We start from the raw sequence: 17,727 nt of genomic DNA, 5'->3' as shown, positions 1-17,727 counted from the left end.
TGTTAATGCGGTCAGTATTGTAAGATTACTCCCATGTAAAGGATGAGTGCTGTCTGTATTGTGTGACTAATAGTGTGTCGTCGTTATTTTGCTCTTTCACTATGAGGGCTTTAAATGATCCAGTCGTGTTTTCACTGAAACCTTGGCTAAAAGCATGCTGTGTCTTTAGTCTAAGGCCTAATTTAGAGTTTGGCATCGGGGTTAGTCTGTCACAAACGTGACGGGTATTACAATTCCATTATAGCCTATGCAACTTCTAATTCGATGGACAGGATATCTGTTGAGTTTGTGATGGAGTAACCCCCTCCCCCAAACTCAAAATCAATCTCTTAATCTTGAAAACACTGCAGCAATTATTCACACTGGAGCCATCTTTGTCCCTTTGTGAGCTTTGATGGGCTGCTTTCTTAAATGAGGATGGCTAAATATTGGGGGTCCCTAGGGCCCAGCTATCCTTAAGGTTACTTTTTAGAACTTGTCCATTCACCAACGCTCTGCACAGTCAACGACCTCCATTTCCAGCAGCTGCTCTACCCTGCTGACGTCAGTTCCAGTTCACCAGCCAGGAGGCCACCCAAACTCTTGCACGTGGGCACACCTATACAGCATGTGCAGTAAGGTAACCATCACACACCAGGACATGTGTTATACAGTGAGCTGTACATGAGCACCTTGTTCACCACCAGGCTGGATCAATAAACATTGTACGCGCAGATGAGCAACTACTCATACATGCATCAAAAACTGCAATACTTGAGCACTAGACAAACCAGTGTAGCACAGCATACAGTACACCCACTGCTAGGTACGCTGTATCCTGTGTAACACTGACTGGGCGGATGGAAGACCAGTAGAGGTCAGAACAATACATAATGTGATGACCAGTTGGAAAGAGGCCAACAACCACCAACCACCAGAGTGCAATGGCCATTTGTTTACTGCAAAATGAACCATCCTTGAGTCCCTTCCATAAGCTGCCATGCCATTATATTTGGATGCAATAATAAGAAAATATGAGATGCAGGGCAAGGACTTTAAAGACAAATTCTTCAAACAAATGTCACTCAAATATATTTGTGAGACACAAACCTGTGTGTATGTAAACAATGTTTAGCATTTTTTTTTTAAACTAAATTAAGTTCTGCAACCGTGTAGCTTTGTATTCGACCTTACATTTATTTTCCTCAAAATAATTCAGAGTGCAGTTCGGGATCCCAACAAATTCTTTATTTTAAAATACCACTATATATACAAAACATCTCTGTGCAATATCATTTAAAAGAATAGAACTTTTATGAGAACAACATAACAAAATATGTGGATATAAATATAAAGCAATGACACTTGCAATTATTCACTTCTTGATTGGCTTCAGGTATCCGTTCTGTTGTAGACCGGAAAAAGTGCAGTCAAAGAGGTAAAATTGTTTATTAGACTTAATGTACATTAACAGTGACCGATACCTGCAGCTAAAACCATTCGTATTGCTTTTGGGAGCCTGGAATGGGCCTAATTGTCTCTCTTGTAGGAGTGTGGTGGTTAGTAGTTGTGCTGGTAACGTCATTGGCAGCGCATGCGGGGGCAATGGGTCGTGCAAGTTGCATCCACCCCCTGACCATGGGCCTGGCATTGTTTATTTTGTTACAAATTAAGCACTGGCCACGGCTAATGTGGGAGGTACTCCTCTGTAAGATTATTCCCAGCACTTGAAATAACATCTCTCACAAAGTCTTTCATGTTGCCTTTGGTTATGCGAGTCCTGGCTTTGCATAGTTGTTGTGTGGGATTGCGGTCATTTTTTTTTTGCAACTTTATTTTGCAACGATAACTGCTCTTTAACTGTTTCTTTCAGAGAAAGTCATTTTTAAACCCACGGTTCGATGTTAAAGCCAGAGTTGCAGCTCTTGCATGGCCGGATCAGGTGTTAGTCGCCCACTAAACGCGGTTTCTTCACAGGGAGCGCTGGTTTGGAGCAGATCCCGCGCCGTTTAAGTAAACACTTGCCCCAGCTTGGACCCTCGTGATTCAGATACGGGCAACTTGACTTTTCATTTACGTTATTCCTAAAACAAAAAAATAAAAAGTCAGATTTTTAGCTGAATATTCCAATTATTCACCAAACTTTATTCGTTTGCAGAAATAAATGAAATGTACATGTGCATTTGCAGCCTGAGGTTATACCTCCCTGTCGATGCCTGCGCGTCATGGCAGGTTCATGTGCATTTGCAGCCTGAGGTTATACCTCCCTGTCGATGCCTGCGCGTCATGGCAGGTTCATGTGCATTTGCAGCCTGAGGTTATACCTCCCTGTCGATGCCTGCGCGTCATGGCAGGTTCATGTGCATTTGCAGCCTGAGGTTATACCTCCCTGTCGATGCCTGCGCGTCATGGCAGGTTCATGTGCATTTGCAGCCTGAGGTTATACCTCCCTGTCGATGCCTGCGCGTCATGGCAGGTTCATGTGCATTTGCAGCCTGAGGTTATACCTCCCTGTCGATGCCTGCGCGTCATGGCAGGTTCATGTGCATTTGCAGCCTGAGGTTCTACCTCCCTGTCGATGCCTGCGCGTCATGGCAGGTTCATGTGCATTTGCAGCCTGAGGTTATACCTCCCTGTCGATGCCTGCGCGTCATGGCAGGTTCATGTGCATTTGCAGCCTGAGGTTATACCTCCCTGTCGATGCCTGCGCGTCATGGCAGGTTCATGTGCATTTGCAGCCTGAGGTTATACCTCCCTGTCGATGCCTGCGCGTCATGGCAGGTTCATGTGCATTTGCAGCCTGAGGTTCTACCTCCCTGTCGATGCCTGCGCGTCATGGCAGGTTCATGCGCATTTGCAGCCTGAGGTTCTACCTCCCTGACGATACCTGCGCGTCATGGCAGGTTCATGTGCATTTGCAGCCTGAGGTTCTACCTCCCTGTCGATGCCTGCGCGTCATGGCAGGTTCATGTGCATTTGCAGCCTGAGGTTCTACCTCCCTGACGATACCTGCGCGTCATGGCAGGTTCATGTGCATTTGCAGCCTGAGGTTATACCTCCCTGTCGATGCCTGCGCGTCATGGCAGGTTCATGCGCATTTGCAGCCTGAGGTTCTACCTCCCTGTCGATGCCTGCACGTCATGGCAGGTTCATGTGCATTTGCAGCCTGAGGTTATACCTCCCTGTCGATGCCTGCGCGTCATGGCAGGTTCATGTGCATTTGCAGCCTGAGGTTATACCTCCCTGTCGATGCCTGCGCGTCATGGCAGGTTCATGTGCATTTGCAGCCTGAGGTTATACCTCCCTGTCGATGCCTGCGCGTCATGGCAGGTTCATGCGCATTTGCAGCCTGAGGTTCTACCTCCCTGTCGATGCCTGCGCGTCATGGCAGGTTCATGCGCATTTGCAGCCTGAGGTTCTACCTCCCTGACGATACCTGCGCGTCATGGCAGGTTCATGTGCATTTGCAGCCTGAGGTTCTACCTCCCTGACGATACCTGCACGTCATGGCAGGTTCATGTGCATTTGCAGCCTGAGGTTCTACCTCCCTGTCGATGCCTGCGCGTCATGGCAGGTTCATGCGCATTTGCAGCCTGAGGTTATACCTCCCTGTCGATGCCTGCGCGTCATGGCAGGTTCATGTGCATTTGCAGCCTGAGGTTCTACCTCCCTGTCGATGCCTGCGCGTCATGGCAGGTTCATGCGCATTTGCAGCCTGAGGTTATACCTCCCTGTCGATGCCTGCGCGTCATGGCAGGTTCATGTGCATTTGCAGCCTGAGGTTCTACCTCCCTGACGATACCTGCACGTCATGGCAGGTTCATGTGCATTTGCAGCCTGAGGTTCTACCTCCCTGTCGATGCCTGCGCGTCATGGCAGGTTCATGCGCATTTGCAGCCTGAGGTTATACCTCCCTGTCGATGCCTGCGCGTCATGGCAGGTTCATGTGCATTTGCAGCCTGAGGTTCTACCTCCCTGTCGATGCCTGCGCGTCATGGCAGGTTCATGTGCATTTGCAGCCTGAGGTTATACCTCCCTGTCGATGCCTGCGCGTCATGGCAGGTTCATGCGGGGAATAAGAGACCCCGCAATACAGAGGATAATCAACATTAAACAGGGAATCAACCAGTGGCTGCGGGGACCCGGACTGTCCGACCGTGCCATGGGTGGCCATAGTCTGGGCACCAGAGGTCCATGGGTTCCCACACTGCACAGGCGGACCCGCAGAGGCCATCAGTTCCTGTAAAAGAGTCTTTCTTGGCTGTTCTTTGGAAGAAGGGCGGGGCATCAAGGCAGCCTTTTTGAACAAGCATTTGCAATGCAATAGGTCTCGCATTTACACGAGTTTAAGTTATTGGCATTGTAAATGACAATGTTTTATTTATGTTTCAAAAACCAAAACACAAATAAAAGGCATTGTCATTTACAATGCCTATAGCTCAAACTCCCATAAATGTGAGACCTGTTGCATTGCAAATGCTTTTTTAGAGATTATGACCAAGCTCCCTACAAAGCAGTCGCACGTCATCTTGTGTTTTGTTAATTCGTTCTTGAATGTTTATTAATTATAGTACACAAAATGGCAGCAAAGTTGATGTACAGATCTGTGTCATTGAGAACTTTCACTCGACTCCGGCCCACCAGCTGAATTCTCTGGATGGGGCAACCTGTCCTCTGCGGTCTTAATCCTTTTATACTCTTGGAATATATCTTGATGTAAACTTAAGCTTTCAAACACAGTTGGAATTTATTTCAAAGTCATTTTTGGTTCAACTTACAATTTTGTGGATAGTTTACCTCCTTTTCCTGATTTTATTCCAAAATAAATTACATCTCATTCATTTGAACTGTCGCACTTACAGGCGAGAGAGATGGTTAGTAGTTGTTTTGGCAGCAATGACAGGGGTGATGGATGGTGCAAGCTGCAGTGGCCTCCTGGTCAGGGCCCTTTACACATTAAGCACTGGAGGAAGGCCAAGAATTCTAGCGTCTGATACGAAATGTTTCTCTGACTCCCTTTTCGCTGCCCCTTGCCCGGACGTTGGCAGATGCTGCAATCCAGTTAATGTTTACTGCCACTCTCTGTGTGCCCTGGGTACAATCACTTCGGAGTCGGTTTACTAGCCTGCCTTACATTTTCCTTTGACACACTCTTGAGTGAAGGGCATTGATTTCCTGTCCATCTACAGATGGACCTCCCTGGCTAGTCTGTCTTCCCATCTTGCACAGGTTCCCTCTTACCCACTGATGTGAGAATGTCATGGATTTTGAGCAACGTGAACTCTACGATCTGGTCAAATGGATGGTGTGTGAAGAGTACAAGCCACAAAGTACCCGAGTTTAGGCCACCTTACCCTGCCCATGAGTAAACTGATCTGTAGGCTGTCATTGATCAACTGTAATATCAATATATGTCCTGAGAAATGGCCACACATTAGTAAGAGGATGAGCAGTGAGAGTGTAGTACACCTCGATAGGTAACTCTAGACATTGACCTTTTGGGGTCTCCAGACAGTGAAGTAGAAAAGAAAGACTCTCCATCACGGTTGTATACATCTTATAACCTATAGCGTTTGCTACCACACTTTACTGTTTCTAAGCACTTTGGATTACAAGTGTTGTTGCAGCTCAATCTGATGGTGCTCGGTTTTCCCATCTTGGGGAATATAGGCAATGGTTAGCCTTGCTGAGTTTTAAGCTCGTAACGTGAATTTGATGTCACGGCATATGCGAACAGCGAGCTCTCAGTTCACTCAGCCATATGTTCCTGGCAGTATGCATGTGCGATACTCGGACGCATTTGCGACCACGTCGGCACTTCCTAAATCCTCAAAAGCACATTTTAAAAAAAATGAATTCTTTCTCTTTCACGCTATCTGCGCATTCCACCATTACAATATTTTGACATGCCATTTTAGAACTGCCTGTCCATTGCAACATGCAGCAGACGAACGCTCACTTACCTCTGCTCTGTTTCTGCAGCTTGGTACGTACAACACAACACAGTGTGCACCGGCTCCATGCGTCCCTTATATATAGGGCCCTCGAAGCAGACAAAAGGCCTCCATTTCACCCGACGGGGTGAATAGACAGTTATTTCTATCTACAATGCGGTCAGCAGCAGCAGTCTTTGTTTCCAGGGCATGGTGGCTGTTTCTCTTTGGGACGCAGGTTGACTGTGTATTGTTAGCGCGCAGAAGATTCAGGCGACGTGGTGTCACACCGTCGTTCACATATGAAATGGAACATGGCTGTAAAAGTCGCAGAGAAAATGCGAGCACTGTGCCTTTGTATACATTTCACTCAGTGAGTGTCCTGTTACTGACATAAGCCGCGCCAGAGAAAAACAAGCATTGGCATAGCCAATAGGTCTCGCTTTTGGGACCTTATAAGTGTTTAGCCACGCAACAGTTCATGTTGTTGCACCAAGGATATTGTGCTGCATAACTAAATACTTAAAGGTCCCAAAAGCGAGACCTATTGGCTATGCCAATGCTTGTTCTGCTGATGGGGTCCTAGCTATTATTGTCGCCTGCACCACACCTGCTGCTGCATGTTGATGATATATGTTTGCAACAAACATACCAAATGTTTGAGTCAAGTTTACAGTTGTTTATGAGGTAGAGATGAACAAAGTGATATTGGAAATTTGGCAAACTATTTTGGGGTATATGAACATTACTACCCTGCTTACAGCACTTTCTTCAAGTTTCTACCACAAGATTTCTTGATTTTTGGACATCGCGTTACTATCATTAAGAGAAAGACCTACGGAAACGGAGTGGTCTCAGGTCATATGCGACGCCTTCAGTCAGTCCTGGTTTTCATCCTACAGCACTTCGGTTTTAAGACCATACCGGAGTAGAAGAATGGAAACGACATGTCCCAGGTGTAGTGTTCAGGGGCGGCAGGCCTGTACAGGGGGAGGCCTAGGGGCAGGGGGACTACTGGGACACAAAGGACACAACAGCCGGGGTTACTGTAGTGGGCCGAAGACCCCGAGCGGTCTCGCGCCCTTTTATTTATACCGTCGGGCGTGCCCGCCCTCCGGGTGCGTGGGTGCGTGAACAGCGTGCTGGAACGGGCCGGGTGGCTCCGTTACCACATCCCTCCAATCTTTCAGATACAGAGATTATTTATCGCCAAACCGTTCAGTTCTTGTGCACACCACGCAAAGACTCTAAGTCTCTTACTTGGGGCCGGGTTTGGCCTAAGTCCATACGGCCGACTCCGTGGAACATCTCCTCGGCCTGTTCCTCCTGCCCCACAGCCACTGGGCGCCTCGGCCTCGGCGGAGGGCCCGCTTTCTCGATCGCCCGCCCCGGGCAGTGAGGTTGCGCTCTGCGATGGGCTCGCCGGCGTTCCTGGTGAGCCGCACCCATCCGGGGCCTCAAACTCTTCGTCCTCCTGGTCGGTCTCAGGGGCGCCAGATGATATGCGTTTGAACCAGGACGCATTTCGCGTTACTGTCCGCGCCCCTCTCCTGGCGGACACCATGGTGCCCCGCACTCCCGTCACTTCCCACACCTCCGGTTCGAACGGGGTACGATACTTCCAATTCGGGTACCGGTCTTTCAGGATGACCCCGTCTCCCACCTGGAGACTCCTCGCCCGGGCTCTTCTCTTCTGACTGGCCTTCTCGTTGGAGGTCCGCCTTCTCCCTTGCGCCGCCTCTGGGTCTAGCGGCGTGGGCTGCCACACATGACTCGCCGGGATATTGTCTCTGGGGGCCTTCTTGAACAGGAGGTGTGCTGGCGCACACCTGGTCGTACAGTGGGGGGTCCGCCGGTAAGCACTTAGGAACTGTGAGAGGCACTGCTCCGCATCTTCTCCTTGCTCGACTCCGATTCTCAGTGCTCTGTTCATCGTGCGCATGAAGCGCTCCACCTCCCCATTCGCCTGGGGCCACTGCGGGGTAATCTTCCTGTGGCTGACCCCTCGAGCCGCGAGGTATTCCTGGAACTCTCGCCCTTGGAACGGGGGCCCGTTGTCCGACCGGACTTCCTCAGGTAGGCCCATCATGGCAAATATGCGATCCAGCGCCGCCCGCACCTGGTTGAATGCCGTCGATGACACCACTTCCACCCCCGGGAACTTGGAGTGTGAATCCACCACCACTAAGGTGTGTCGCCCATCCGGGAACGAACCAAAGTCTATACTCAACTTGGACCAGGGTTCCAGACAGGGGTCCTCCGTGACCACTGGGTGAGGCGTCGGCTCCCCCCCCGTGATGTTGCACGAGTGACAGTTGCGGATGGCCTCCTCAACCAGCACGTCCATCCGAGGGAACCACACCTTGCTCCGCAGCCTTGCCTTGGTCTTGGAGATGCCTTGATGCCCTTGATGCGCCAGCCTGACCACCTCTCCTTGGAGACTCCTCGGAATGACGAGCGTCGCACCTCGCAGGACCACGCCATGCGGCCCCTCGCTGAGTTCACTCCGCGCATTCCACACCTGCTGTCTATACACTTTCTCCTCTTCGGTGAGGGCTTGCACCCCATCCAGGAAGTTCCGCCAGTGGTGGGTCGCCAGCGTGCGCTTCACTTTCGCGAGGCAGTCGTCCAGCTCCGTGGCCTTGCCGATGTCTTCCAACGTGAGCGCCACAGGGCATGCAGCTTGCGACACCAGTCGGACGAACTCCTCCGTTTCCGCCTCATCCGCCTGATCAGGGTGCACCTGTTCCGGGTGGCGGGACAGGAAGTCCGCTGGGTTGCTGGCCCCGGGTCGAAACACGACCTCGAATCGGTACGCTTGTAACTGGACCGCCCATCTCTCGATCCTTGGGGGCCCTAGCCTCGCCGTGCCGGCAAAGAGCGGAACCAGGGGCTTGTGGTCGGTGACCACCCGGAAGTCGTGACCATAAAGGTAGAGATGGAAGTGTTGACAGGCCCACTTGATGGCCAGCGCCTCCCGCTCAATCTGCGCGTACCTCATCTCCGTAGCTGTCAGAGCCCTGCTGGCATACGCGGTCGGGACCCATTCCTTCGCCTCCGTCTCCGTCTCCTGCATCAGGACTGCGCCCAGCCCCACGGGGCTCGCGTCCACCACCACCTCTGTCCGCCGATGGGGTCTGAAATACGCCATCACCTTGTCATCGATCAGCGCATCCTTGACCGCCTGGAACGCCATATCTTCCTTAGCCGCCCAGGTCCACGGATGACCACTCTTTGTGAGAAGCCGGAGCGGCTCCGACAGGGACGCCAGATTGGGAATAAACCTCCCGCAGTAGGTTGCCATCCCTAGGAAGCTCCTGACCTCGGTGGCAGATGTGGGCCTCGGGGCAGCGCGGATCGCTACCGCTTTCTTCGGATCCACTCTCAGGCCTTCCCTCGAGAAGATGTAGCCGAAGAACTCGACCGACTCCTGGTAGAAGGAGCACTTGGCCTCATGCAGGGTGAGGCCACTATCCGCTAGCCGCTGCAGCGTGTCTCGCAGATGCCGATGGTGTTCTTCCAGAGTCCGCGAGAACACCAGGATGTCGTCACTTAGGTTGATGACTCCCTGGAGACCCGAGAGCGTCTCCCTTATGGCGTTTTGAAACACTTTGGCCGCCGACGAGATTCCGAAGCTCAAGCGTTTATACCTCCGCAGGCCAACGTGGGTGGAGAAGGTGGTTATGTTGCGGCTGTCGGGGTGGAGTTCAAGCTGGTGGTACCCCGCGTTGAGGTCCAGTTTCGTGAACCACTGCGCGCCGTTGAGGTCGGCCACAATATCGTCCATGGTGGGCGTGAGGTGCCTTTCGCGCTTGACTGCCTTGTTTGGGAGGCGCATGTCTACACACAGTCGGATGGCGCCCGGCTGCTTGGGTTTGGGCGCCACGACCAGGGGGGACACCCACGGGGTCGGACCCGATACCTTCTCAATCACCCCCAAGTCTTCCAATTTTTGTAACTCCTCTTCTACCCGTGGTCGCAGGAGGAACGGTATTCTCCGGTGACGCAGCGCCATGGGCCGGACTGTCGGGTCCACGTGTAGTTTGAACTGCTTCCCGCGTAGGCATCCTAGACCTTGAAACAACATCGGAAAGTCCTTCAGTATCTCCCTTGCATGCAGGTCATGCACCTGATTCGCGAAGAACACTAACGCCAGATCTTCGGCGGTGTGGCAGCTCAGCAGGGTGCCCCTCTTGCCTTCCGCCACGTGGAATGTCGTGGCCAGCTTCCGGCCTTCGCTGATGACTTCAACGTCGATCACCCCTCGCAGGGACAGTGGCCGGTCACTGTCATACGTGTAGATTTGGGCTTTAGAGGGTCTCAGGGGTGGGCGTGGCGACAACCTCTCATACTGGCAGCTGTCCATGACGTTCACCGACGCCCCCGTGTCGATGAGAGCACTCACCGGGGACCCGGCCACCATGATGTCACACATGGGCGGCGGTCTTCTCTTCGTGCCTTCCCGGCCTACGAACGACACGAAGAACACTTCCTCTTCTTCTTCCCCATCTCCATCGAACTGTGGCTTGGAGTTTTCGCGCAGGGCGGCGGATTCTTCCACTGTCAGTTGGTGTACGCGCGCCGCAGCCCCACGTGGGCCGGAAGCACCTCCGCGCCCCCTGCGGCCACTCCTGCAGACCTTCGCAAAGTGGTTCGCTCGGCCGCACTTCAGGCATGTTTGTCCCATTGCGACGCACCGGCCGCCAGGACCAGGATGTTGTCGAGGGAGATGCCTGGCTCCCGCAGGATGAGACGCCGCAGCGGGACCGACCTGCACCCTTGAATGAGTTGAGCCCGGATCTCTGCCCTCTGGTCTGGCAGCTCACAGGACAGGGAGAGTTTCCGCAGGCGTGCATAGAAGACGTCAATGCTTTCATTTTCTTCCTGTCGCGCCTGGCGAAGCTTAAACCACTCAAAATCGGGGTTCGTTTGGGGATCAAAATGGCGGTTCAGGGCCCTTATGGCGCCCGCATAGTCGTCGTCGTTCCCCCGGTCCGGTAGAGTTTCGAAGAGGTCATACAGTTCTTCACCCCCGTAGCACATGAGGAGAGATCTCTTGACCGTGTTGTCCGTTTCCCGCACTCCGACAAAGTAGTGCTCCAGCCGTCCGATCCATGATCGCCACCGCACCGCCGCCGTGGAGGGGTCTGACAGTTCGCTGAACGGCGGCAGCGGGGCCACCGCACTGTGTCCAGGCGCGGCGGCCGCGGGCTGCGCGGCGGCCGCGGGCTGCGCGGCTGCCTGCTGAGGCTGCTGCGCCGTGCTACTTCCGCTGGTGGCAGGGGTCGACATGCTCGTCACCTCTCACTGTGCTCCTCCCCCGATCGTGGCTGCTTGGCTGGTGTCCAGGCGAGACCTTTTCCCCTGCTGGTGCTGCGCGTGGGCGAGACCTGTGCTGCTGATGGTGCTGCGCGTGGGCGAGACCTGTGCTGCTGATGGTGCTGCCCGTAGGCGAGACCTGCTGGTGCTGCGCGTGGGCGAGACCTGCTGATGGTGCTGCTGTTCGTAGGCGAGACCTGCTTCTCCACCTCTTTTTTTTTTTTGACGCTTTATTGTCCTGGTTTCCCTCAGGCACCGCTGAGGACGCCCTCTGCAGCAACCGGCTGTCGGGGCCTTCACCGGCAGATCCAAAGCCAGCTACGACACCCGGACGCCCAGGCAGCTCACGAGGGTCGATTCCCCCCCTCCGACGGAGCTCACCTGCCGAGCACCGGCTTCGAGACCTCGAGCGCGAGGACGCGCGCGGCGAGGTCCTCCCTGTTCCGCCTCCGCGGAGAGCGCCGGGCACCCCCAGGCAAGTGTGTGGAGCGCCGGAGAGGCGAGGCGCGGGTAGGCTCCGCCCTCGTCGCCAATGTAGTGTTCAGGGGCGGCAGACCTGTACAGGGGGAGGCCTAGGGGCAGGGGGACTACTGGGACACAAAGGACACAACAGCCGGGGTTACTGTAGTGGGCCGAAGACCCCGAGCGGTCTCGCGCCCTTTTATTTATACCGTCGGGCGTGCCCGCCCTCCGGGTGCGTGAACAGCGTGCTGGAACGGGCCGGGTGGCTCCGTTACCACACCAGGATGCTGGGCGGCGGAAGCTAAATAGCCAGGACTGGATTGGCGAAGGTGCGACACGTGACTTGACAGCTAAGCTTTAAGTACTGTCGACCGAAACGTGTGGGGATTTGGATGTCAGTTGTTTGTAGGGACCTGGGAGAAACGGGGAACAACCTTTACAACGCAACTTTTACAACGCACTACCTTTACAACGCATTTTTTACAACGCACAATCCATTACAACGCATGACATTACAACGCAGGACACTACAACGCATTTCTATATACTACCTTTACAACACATTCCATTACAACGCATACTACCATTACAACGCATACCATTACAACGCATAATATAGTAATATACTATCCAACACTTACCCTACTGTTGCACCCCCTGGAGTTAGAATAGTAATTTTTACCCCTATACTATCCAACACTTACCCTACTGTTGCACCCCCTGGAGTTAGAATAGTAATTTTTACCCCTATACTATCCAACACTTACCCTACTGTTGCACCCCCTGGAGTTAGAATAGTAATTTTTACCCCTATACTATCCAACACTTTCCCTACTGTTGCACCCCCTGGAGTTAGAATAGTAATTTTTACCCCTATACTATCCAACACTTACCCTACTGTTGCACCCCCTGGAGTTAGAATAGTAATTTTTACCCCTATACTATCCAACACTTACCCTACTGTTGCACCCCCTGGAGTTAGAATAGTAATTTTTACCCCTATACTATCCAACACTTACCCTACTGTTGCACCCCCTGGAGTTAGAATAGTAATTTTTACCCCTATACTATCCAACACTTTCCCTACTGTTGCACCCCCTGGAGTTAGAATAGTAATTTTTACCCCTATACTATCCAACACTTACCCTACTGTTGCACCCCCTGGAGTTAGAATAGTAATTTTTACCCCTATACTATCCAACACTTTCCCTACTGTTGCACCCCCTGGAGTTACAATAGTAATTTTTACCCCTATACTATCCAACACTTACCCTACTGTTGCACCCCCTGGAGTTAGAATAGTAATTTTTACCCCTATACTCTCCAACACTTACCCTACTGTTGCACCCCCTGGAGTTAGAATAGTAATTTTTACCCCTATACTATCCAACACTTACCCTACTGTTGCACCCCCTGGAGTTAGAATAGTAATTTTTACCCCTATACTATCCAACACTTTCCCTACTGTTGCACCCCCTGGAGTTAGAATAGTAATTTTTACCCCTATACTATCCAACACTTTCCCTACTGTTGCACCCCCTGGAGTTAGATTAGTAATTTTTACCCCTATACTATCCAACACTTACCCTACTGTTGCACCCCCTGGAGTTAGAATAGTAATTTTTACCCCTATACTATCTAATACTTACCTTAAATGCAATTTAATATTATGCGTTGTAATGGTATGCGTTGTAAAGGTAGTATGCGTTGTAATGGATATGCGTTGTAAAGGTAGTTTTTAAAAATGCGTTGTAGTGTACTGCGTTGTAATGTCATGCGTTGTAATGGATTGTGCGTTGTAAAAAATGCGTTGTAAAGGTATGCGTTGTAATAGTATGCGTTGTAACGTCATACATCCGGGAGAAACACATAGTGGTAGAGCCAGGAAAATATGGAGAGAGTATAATACACTTCTTATTGTGGGAGTAAATGTTTATCCTTATTGTGGGAGTATATGCAACTCTTTATGGTGGGGATAAAAACTAATTTATTGTGGGAACAAATACACCGCTTTATCGTTGGAATAAGTGTATATATATCCTTATTCTGGGATTATACACTAGCCTTATCGCAGGAATAAATACATGTCTTTATTGTAGGAATAAATGTATGTCCTTATTCTGGTAGTAGATACAAGCCTTATTGCGGGAATAAACACGTCTTTGTAGTAGGAATAAACGCTTTCCCTCAATAAACACATTTATTGGGTGGCAAACTACTGTCCTACATAGAATCCAAAAATGCACTTCCAGTACCACTCCAAACTCTAAGAAATGTATTGTAGCAAGATCTTAAAGTGATACCCCGCAGCACTTGGAACCCCAAAGACGGAGGCACTCGGTAAAAACTAAAGAAATAAACATTTTATAATTCACAAAAAAACAGAGACGTCACCCATCCATACACCTATGACACTGCAAAGATCTCACAAGATGTAATTCGTTTTACTTTCACACATGCCTCCCCATATCAACTAAACACTGATCAGATGCCACAAATAAGGGCTTGTAAATACCCCCACAATTACGGTATTGCTTTGGGGTGAGCACACGCTGCCGAGGCATTGTAACATGGAATAAACGTGTTTTGCTTCAGATGGCGGTCATATTAATTTCAAATACATGCAAAAAATGTCACCTTTCCGGAAAAGCACTTTATAGTTTCTGGCTGGCTTGACCCTGGGGCGAACTATCTTCCTAATATATGGCGTCAGTTCACCAAAGTGCAGAGAGGGGGTGGGCGGGATGTCTGCCTCTCCGATCGGCAGCCGTCTGCCCTTTCTGTTCCTGCTGCTGTCGCCATGACTGCTGAGAACAAAGGGCGCAAGGGCAGTGCCAGCCAGGGGTACCCAAGAGCAAGCCAAGGGTAACAGCTACCACTAATTGTCACCCATGCCCCTGGTACCTGACTGGAGGAGGCTGGCACACGCTGCCCAGGAGCCTGGCACGAGGCCGCGCTCCATTTCGCCAGCCTGGTTTTAATCTCTTAATACCAAAGTGGATTACAGCGGATTAACTCTAATGAAAGTATTTTTTCGCTTTTCAAGGCTCGCCTTTAATCAGTAGGGCCTTGGCACTGCCAGGCAGCGAGTCTGCATGCTACTGTAACAACCACGCCTCGACTGGGTTTTCTATGCTTTATTTAGTAAGGGTATTTATAGCGCTGAGCCCTCGGGCATCGGAGCACTGTACGCACGTGGACCTCAATTTAAAGAAATGCCAGATGTAGTGAAAGTGAAACTAAACACCCTTCGACCAATGATGATATTATAAGGATGGCCCCTATGCCACCCGTAATTCCTTTTTGGCTGTCTGTTCATGAGTAGGCCTGGGCGGTAAATTCCGTTCCGCTCGCGGAATTTGCGTAATTTCGCGTTCCGCGGAGAACGCAAAATTGCTCAAAAGTCTGGTTTCCGCGATTTCGCGAAATTTTTGCCTGTTCGCGTTCTCAAAATGCGTGTTCGCAAGATATTTCTCCCCGAGCATGCAAACAGCAATTGTGAACAGGAAAAAAGCATCGCGAACAAGCAATTCCGCGTGTTCGCGGAATTACTGCGTGTTCGCGGAGATTTTTTACCGTTTCGCGGAGATTTGCGTAACGCAATTACGCAAATTCCGCCCACCCCTATTCATGAGCTCCCCCAAGACAAGGGATGGCAAAGACACTGGCACGGGTATTAAAAGACAAGCCGTAGTTATTACCAAGACTGCCCCTTATTGACAAACCGGTACCTAATAATACAGAAAAACACAGTATTGACAAAAAATCAGGTGTTCCATCAATTGCCTTTAAAAAAAACCTTTGGTGTTGGGGTGTCCAAAATTGGTGCAGGAGGGTTGGATCAATGCCAGATTATCAGAATAACCACTGACTTTGTCAAGGATTTACATTTTGGGTTCATTGCATGTAAATACACTTTATGTCGAGAGAGCCAGGAAAATATGGAGAGGTCTGTCGTTACACCTGTGGTGGAGAAAGAAACATACAGAAAGGTGGAGGGAAAGAGATCAAGACAGGAGACAGAAAAGGAAAAAAAGTAGTGGAGGTTAAACGGAGAAACTAACTTCGACACCTCGTCAGGGGTAGTAAGCCCGGCCTAGATAAATACAATTTACAACTCTCTCTGAATAAGAAGGGGAAGGGGGAAAGGGAAAGGATTCAGAGTGGTGCAAAAGGAGAGACGCCATCAGAAGGAAGATGGGTCATGGGGAGGCGATAGAGTGAATATAAGGGGGTGTGTAAGGACAAATGAAGTGGAGGTGAAGGGTAGGAAGATGGGTAGAACGGAAAAGATGGGGACGGTGGGGAATAAGGAAGAGAGAGTGCGAATATGAGAAGAAGCATAGAGACCTGGAGTATAGACAATGGAGGGATGAAGTAAGGACTGGGGTGCAGGGAGGGACAGACCGTGAAAATTAAAAGCGAGAAAGGCCGGAGAGAGGAGGGAAAGTAAGATGGCGAAAATATCGACGGGAAGTTAGCAGAGAATGACGTGTAGAAACAAATGGAAGGGATGGGAGCAGAGAAAGAAACGAGGAAGGAACCGGATGAGAATGCGGAAGGGGAAGAATAACCGAAGGGAAAGAAAATGAGGATAATGGGGGTGGAAAGAGTGGAGGTGGAAAGAACAAAACGTGATGAAGTAGAAAGGTGAGGAATAAGAATGGAGTGATTATTGAGGCAACTTTAATTGGTAAGGACACAGGGAACAAGCGGCCGCGAAAGTGAAAGTGATCGCGATCGCGATCAAACAACAAAGTGGCCATGTGGCCGGAAAGTGAAAGCAAATGGTGATCAGGCTGCCAAATGGTGCGCGCGCCCGGCGCACATGCACTGTATTTGGAGGCCTGAAATCACTCGTTTGCACTTCCAGATCCCCCATTTACAAAAGCTCTCGCGAGAGCAGCGCTAAAGCGCTGTCTCAGACGAGACCTAACTAGTCTTCAAGCCGGAAGTCAGGCACCCTTGCCCGGGACGTGGGCTGGGCCTGCTCCGGCAAAAACAGAAATCGGCGTGCCGTGCTAACGCGGGGCTCCCATGTTGAAGGGAGAGCCCCGCGGTGGCGGCCGGAGTGAAGAGAAGCCCCGGGTCCCAGGAGGGGGCCCGGGTGAAGAATGCGGTGGCAGAGGATGACCACAGCAGCGCGGGGCTCCCAGGAGTGCAGGGAAGCCCCGCAAAACAAGTACTGCAGCCGCAAGGAGGAGCCCCCATCCGGAAGAGCAGCTTACACCATCACTCCACACCCATCCATCACAGATGTCAGAGGACATGTGACCCTGTCAATAAAAGGGGCCGGGCGCACGTACCCTGAGCTAGTTCCACATACCAAGTCACAGTGTCTGTCTAATCATTATATGTGCATGAGGGCCTACACCACCCCTTTACATAGAGGACAGAAGCACACTACAAATTTGCACCAGTTTCATAAGTCTGCCTATCTAGGGGAACATTGTCAGGGCTTCAATATTTAAGCTGCACTCTAGCTGCTGAACTATTTTCCAACTTGTTGTGTACACTAGTCTTTTCAGAACTGGCTTTAGGATCCAGTCGTTAGATATATATATATATATATATACAGCTCCCAAAACTCTCGTTTATCGAACAGAGTTAAGCACTCACAGGAGGGTTTCCGTATCGATTATTCTTTTATTTCGGCAGAAATCAAATAGCAAGACAGACGCGTTTCGAATAAATCTTCATCAGTGTCTCATTGATGAGACCGCGCGCCTACTTTAAATACACATTACGTCATGTATTGCGCGACAGCGTGAACAGATTCACAAAACAACAACAGAAACAAAGGATGGCTAAAGTCCCACGCTCTCCATTACTAGTGGGGCGGCCATCTTGAAGTGATAGATTCACACATCTAATGTCCATACAATATAAGTCTCTTAATCCAAGGAGCCATTATGCAAGCAATAATCATGTTTGAAATACGTAATTTGGATCCTATCACACCAACCTTTTACCAATTGCCAAAAATCCACAAAAACATCAATGATCCGCCTGGGAGGCCCATTGTTTCCTCCAA

At 50.7% G+C, this 17,727-nt stretch overlaps 1 protein-coding gene across 2 annotated transcripts in view; it reads right to left on the bottom strand.

Moving 5' to 3' along the window:
* Positions 1 to 1,629: 1,629 nt before the first annotated feature.
* LOC146812949 (uncharacterized) overlaps positions 1,630 to 17,727 on the bottom strand; it is a 502,088-nt gene continuing 485,990 nt past the window's right edge. For both annotated transcript variants that reach the window (XM_085619987.1, XM_085619986.1), the window contains exon 8: positions 1,630 to 2,063. In XM_085619987.1, the coding sequence (XP_085476113.1) occupies positions 1,925 to 2,063 (139 nt within the window). In that variant the 3' untranslated portion in view covers positions 1,630 to 1,924. The remainder of the gene's footprint in view (positions 2,064 to 17,727) is intronic.

This window comes from Triturus cristatus, chromosome 7 (genome assembly GCF_964204655.1).
Source record: "Triturus cristatus chromosome 7, aTriCri1.1, whole genome shotgun sequence".
Taxonomy (NCBI): domain Eukaryota; kingdom Metazoa; phylum Chordata; class Amphibia; order Caudata; family Salamandridae; genus Triturus; species Triturus cristatus.
The sequence above is the reverse complement of the archived record's forward strand: the minus strand, read 5'-3'. Positions and strand labels throughout refer to the sequence as shown.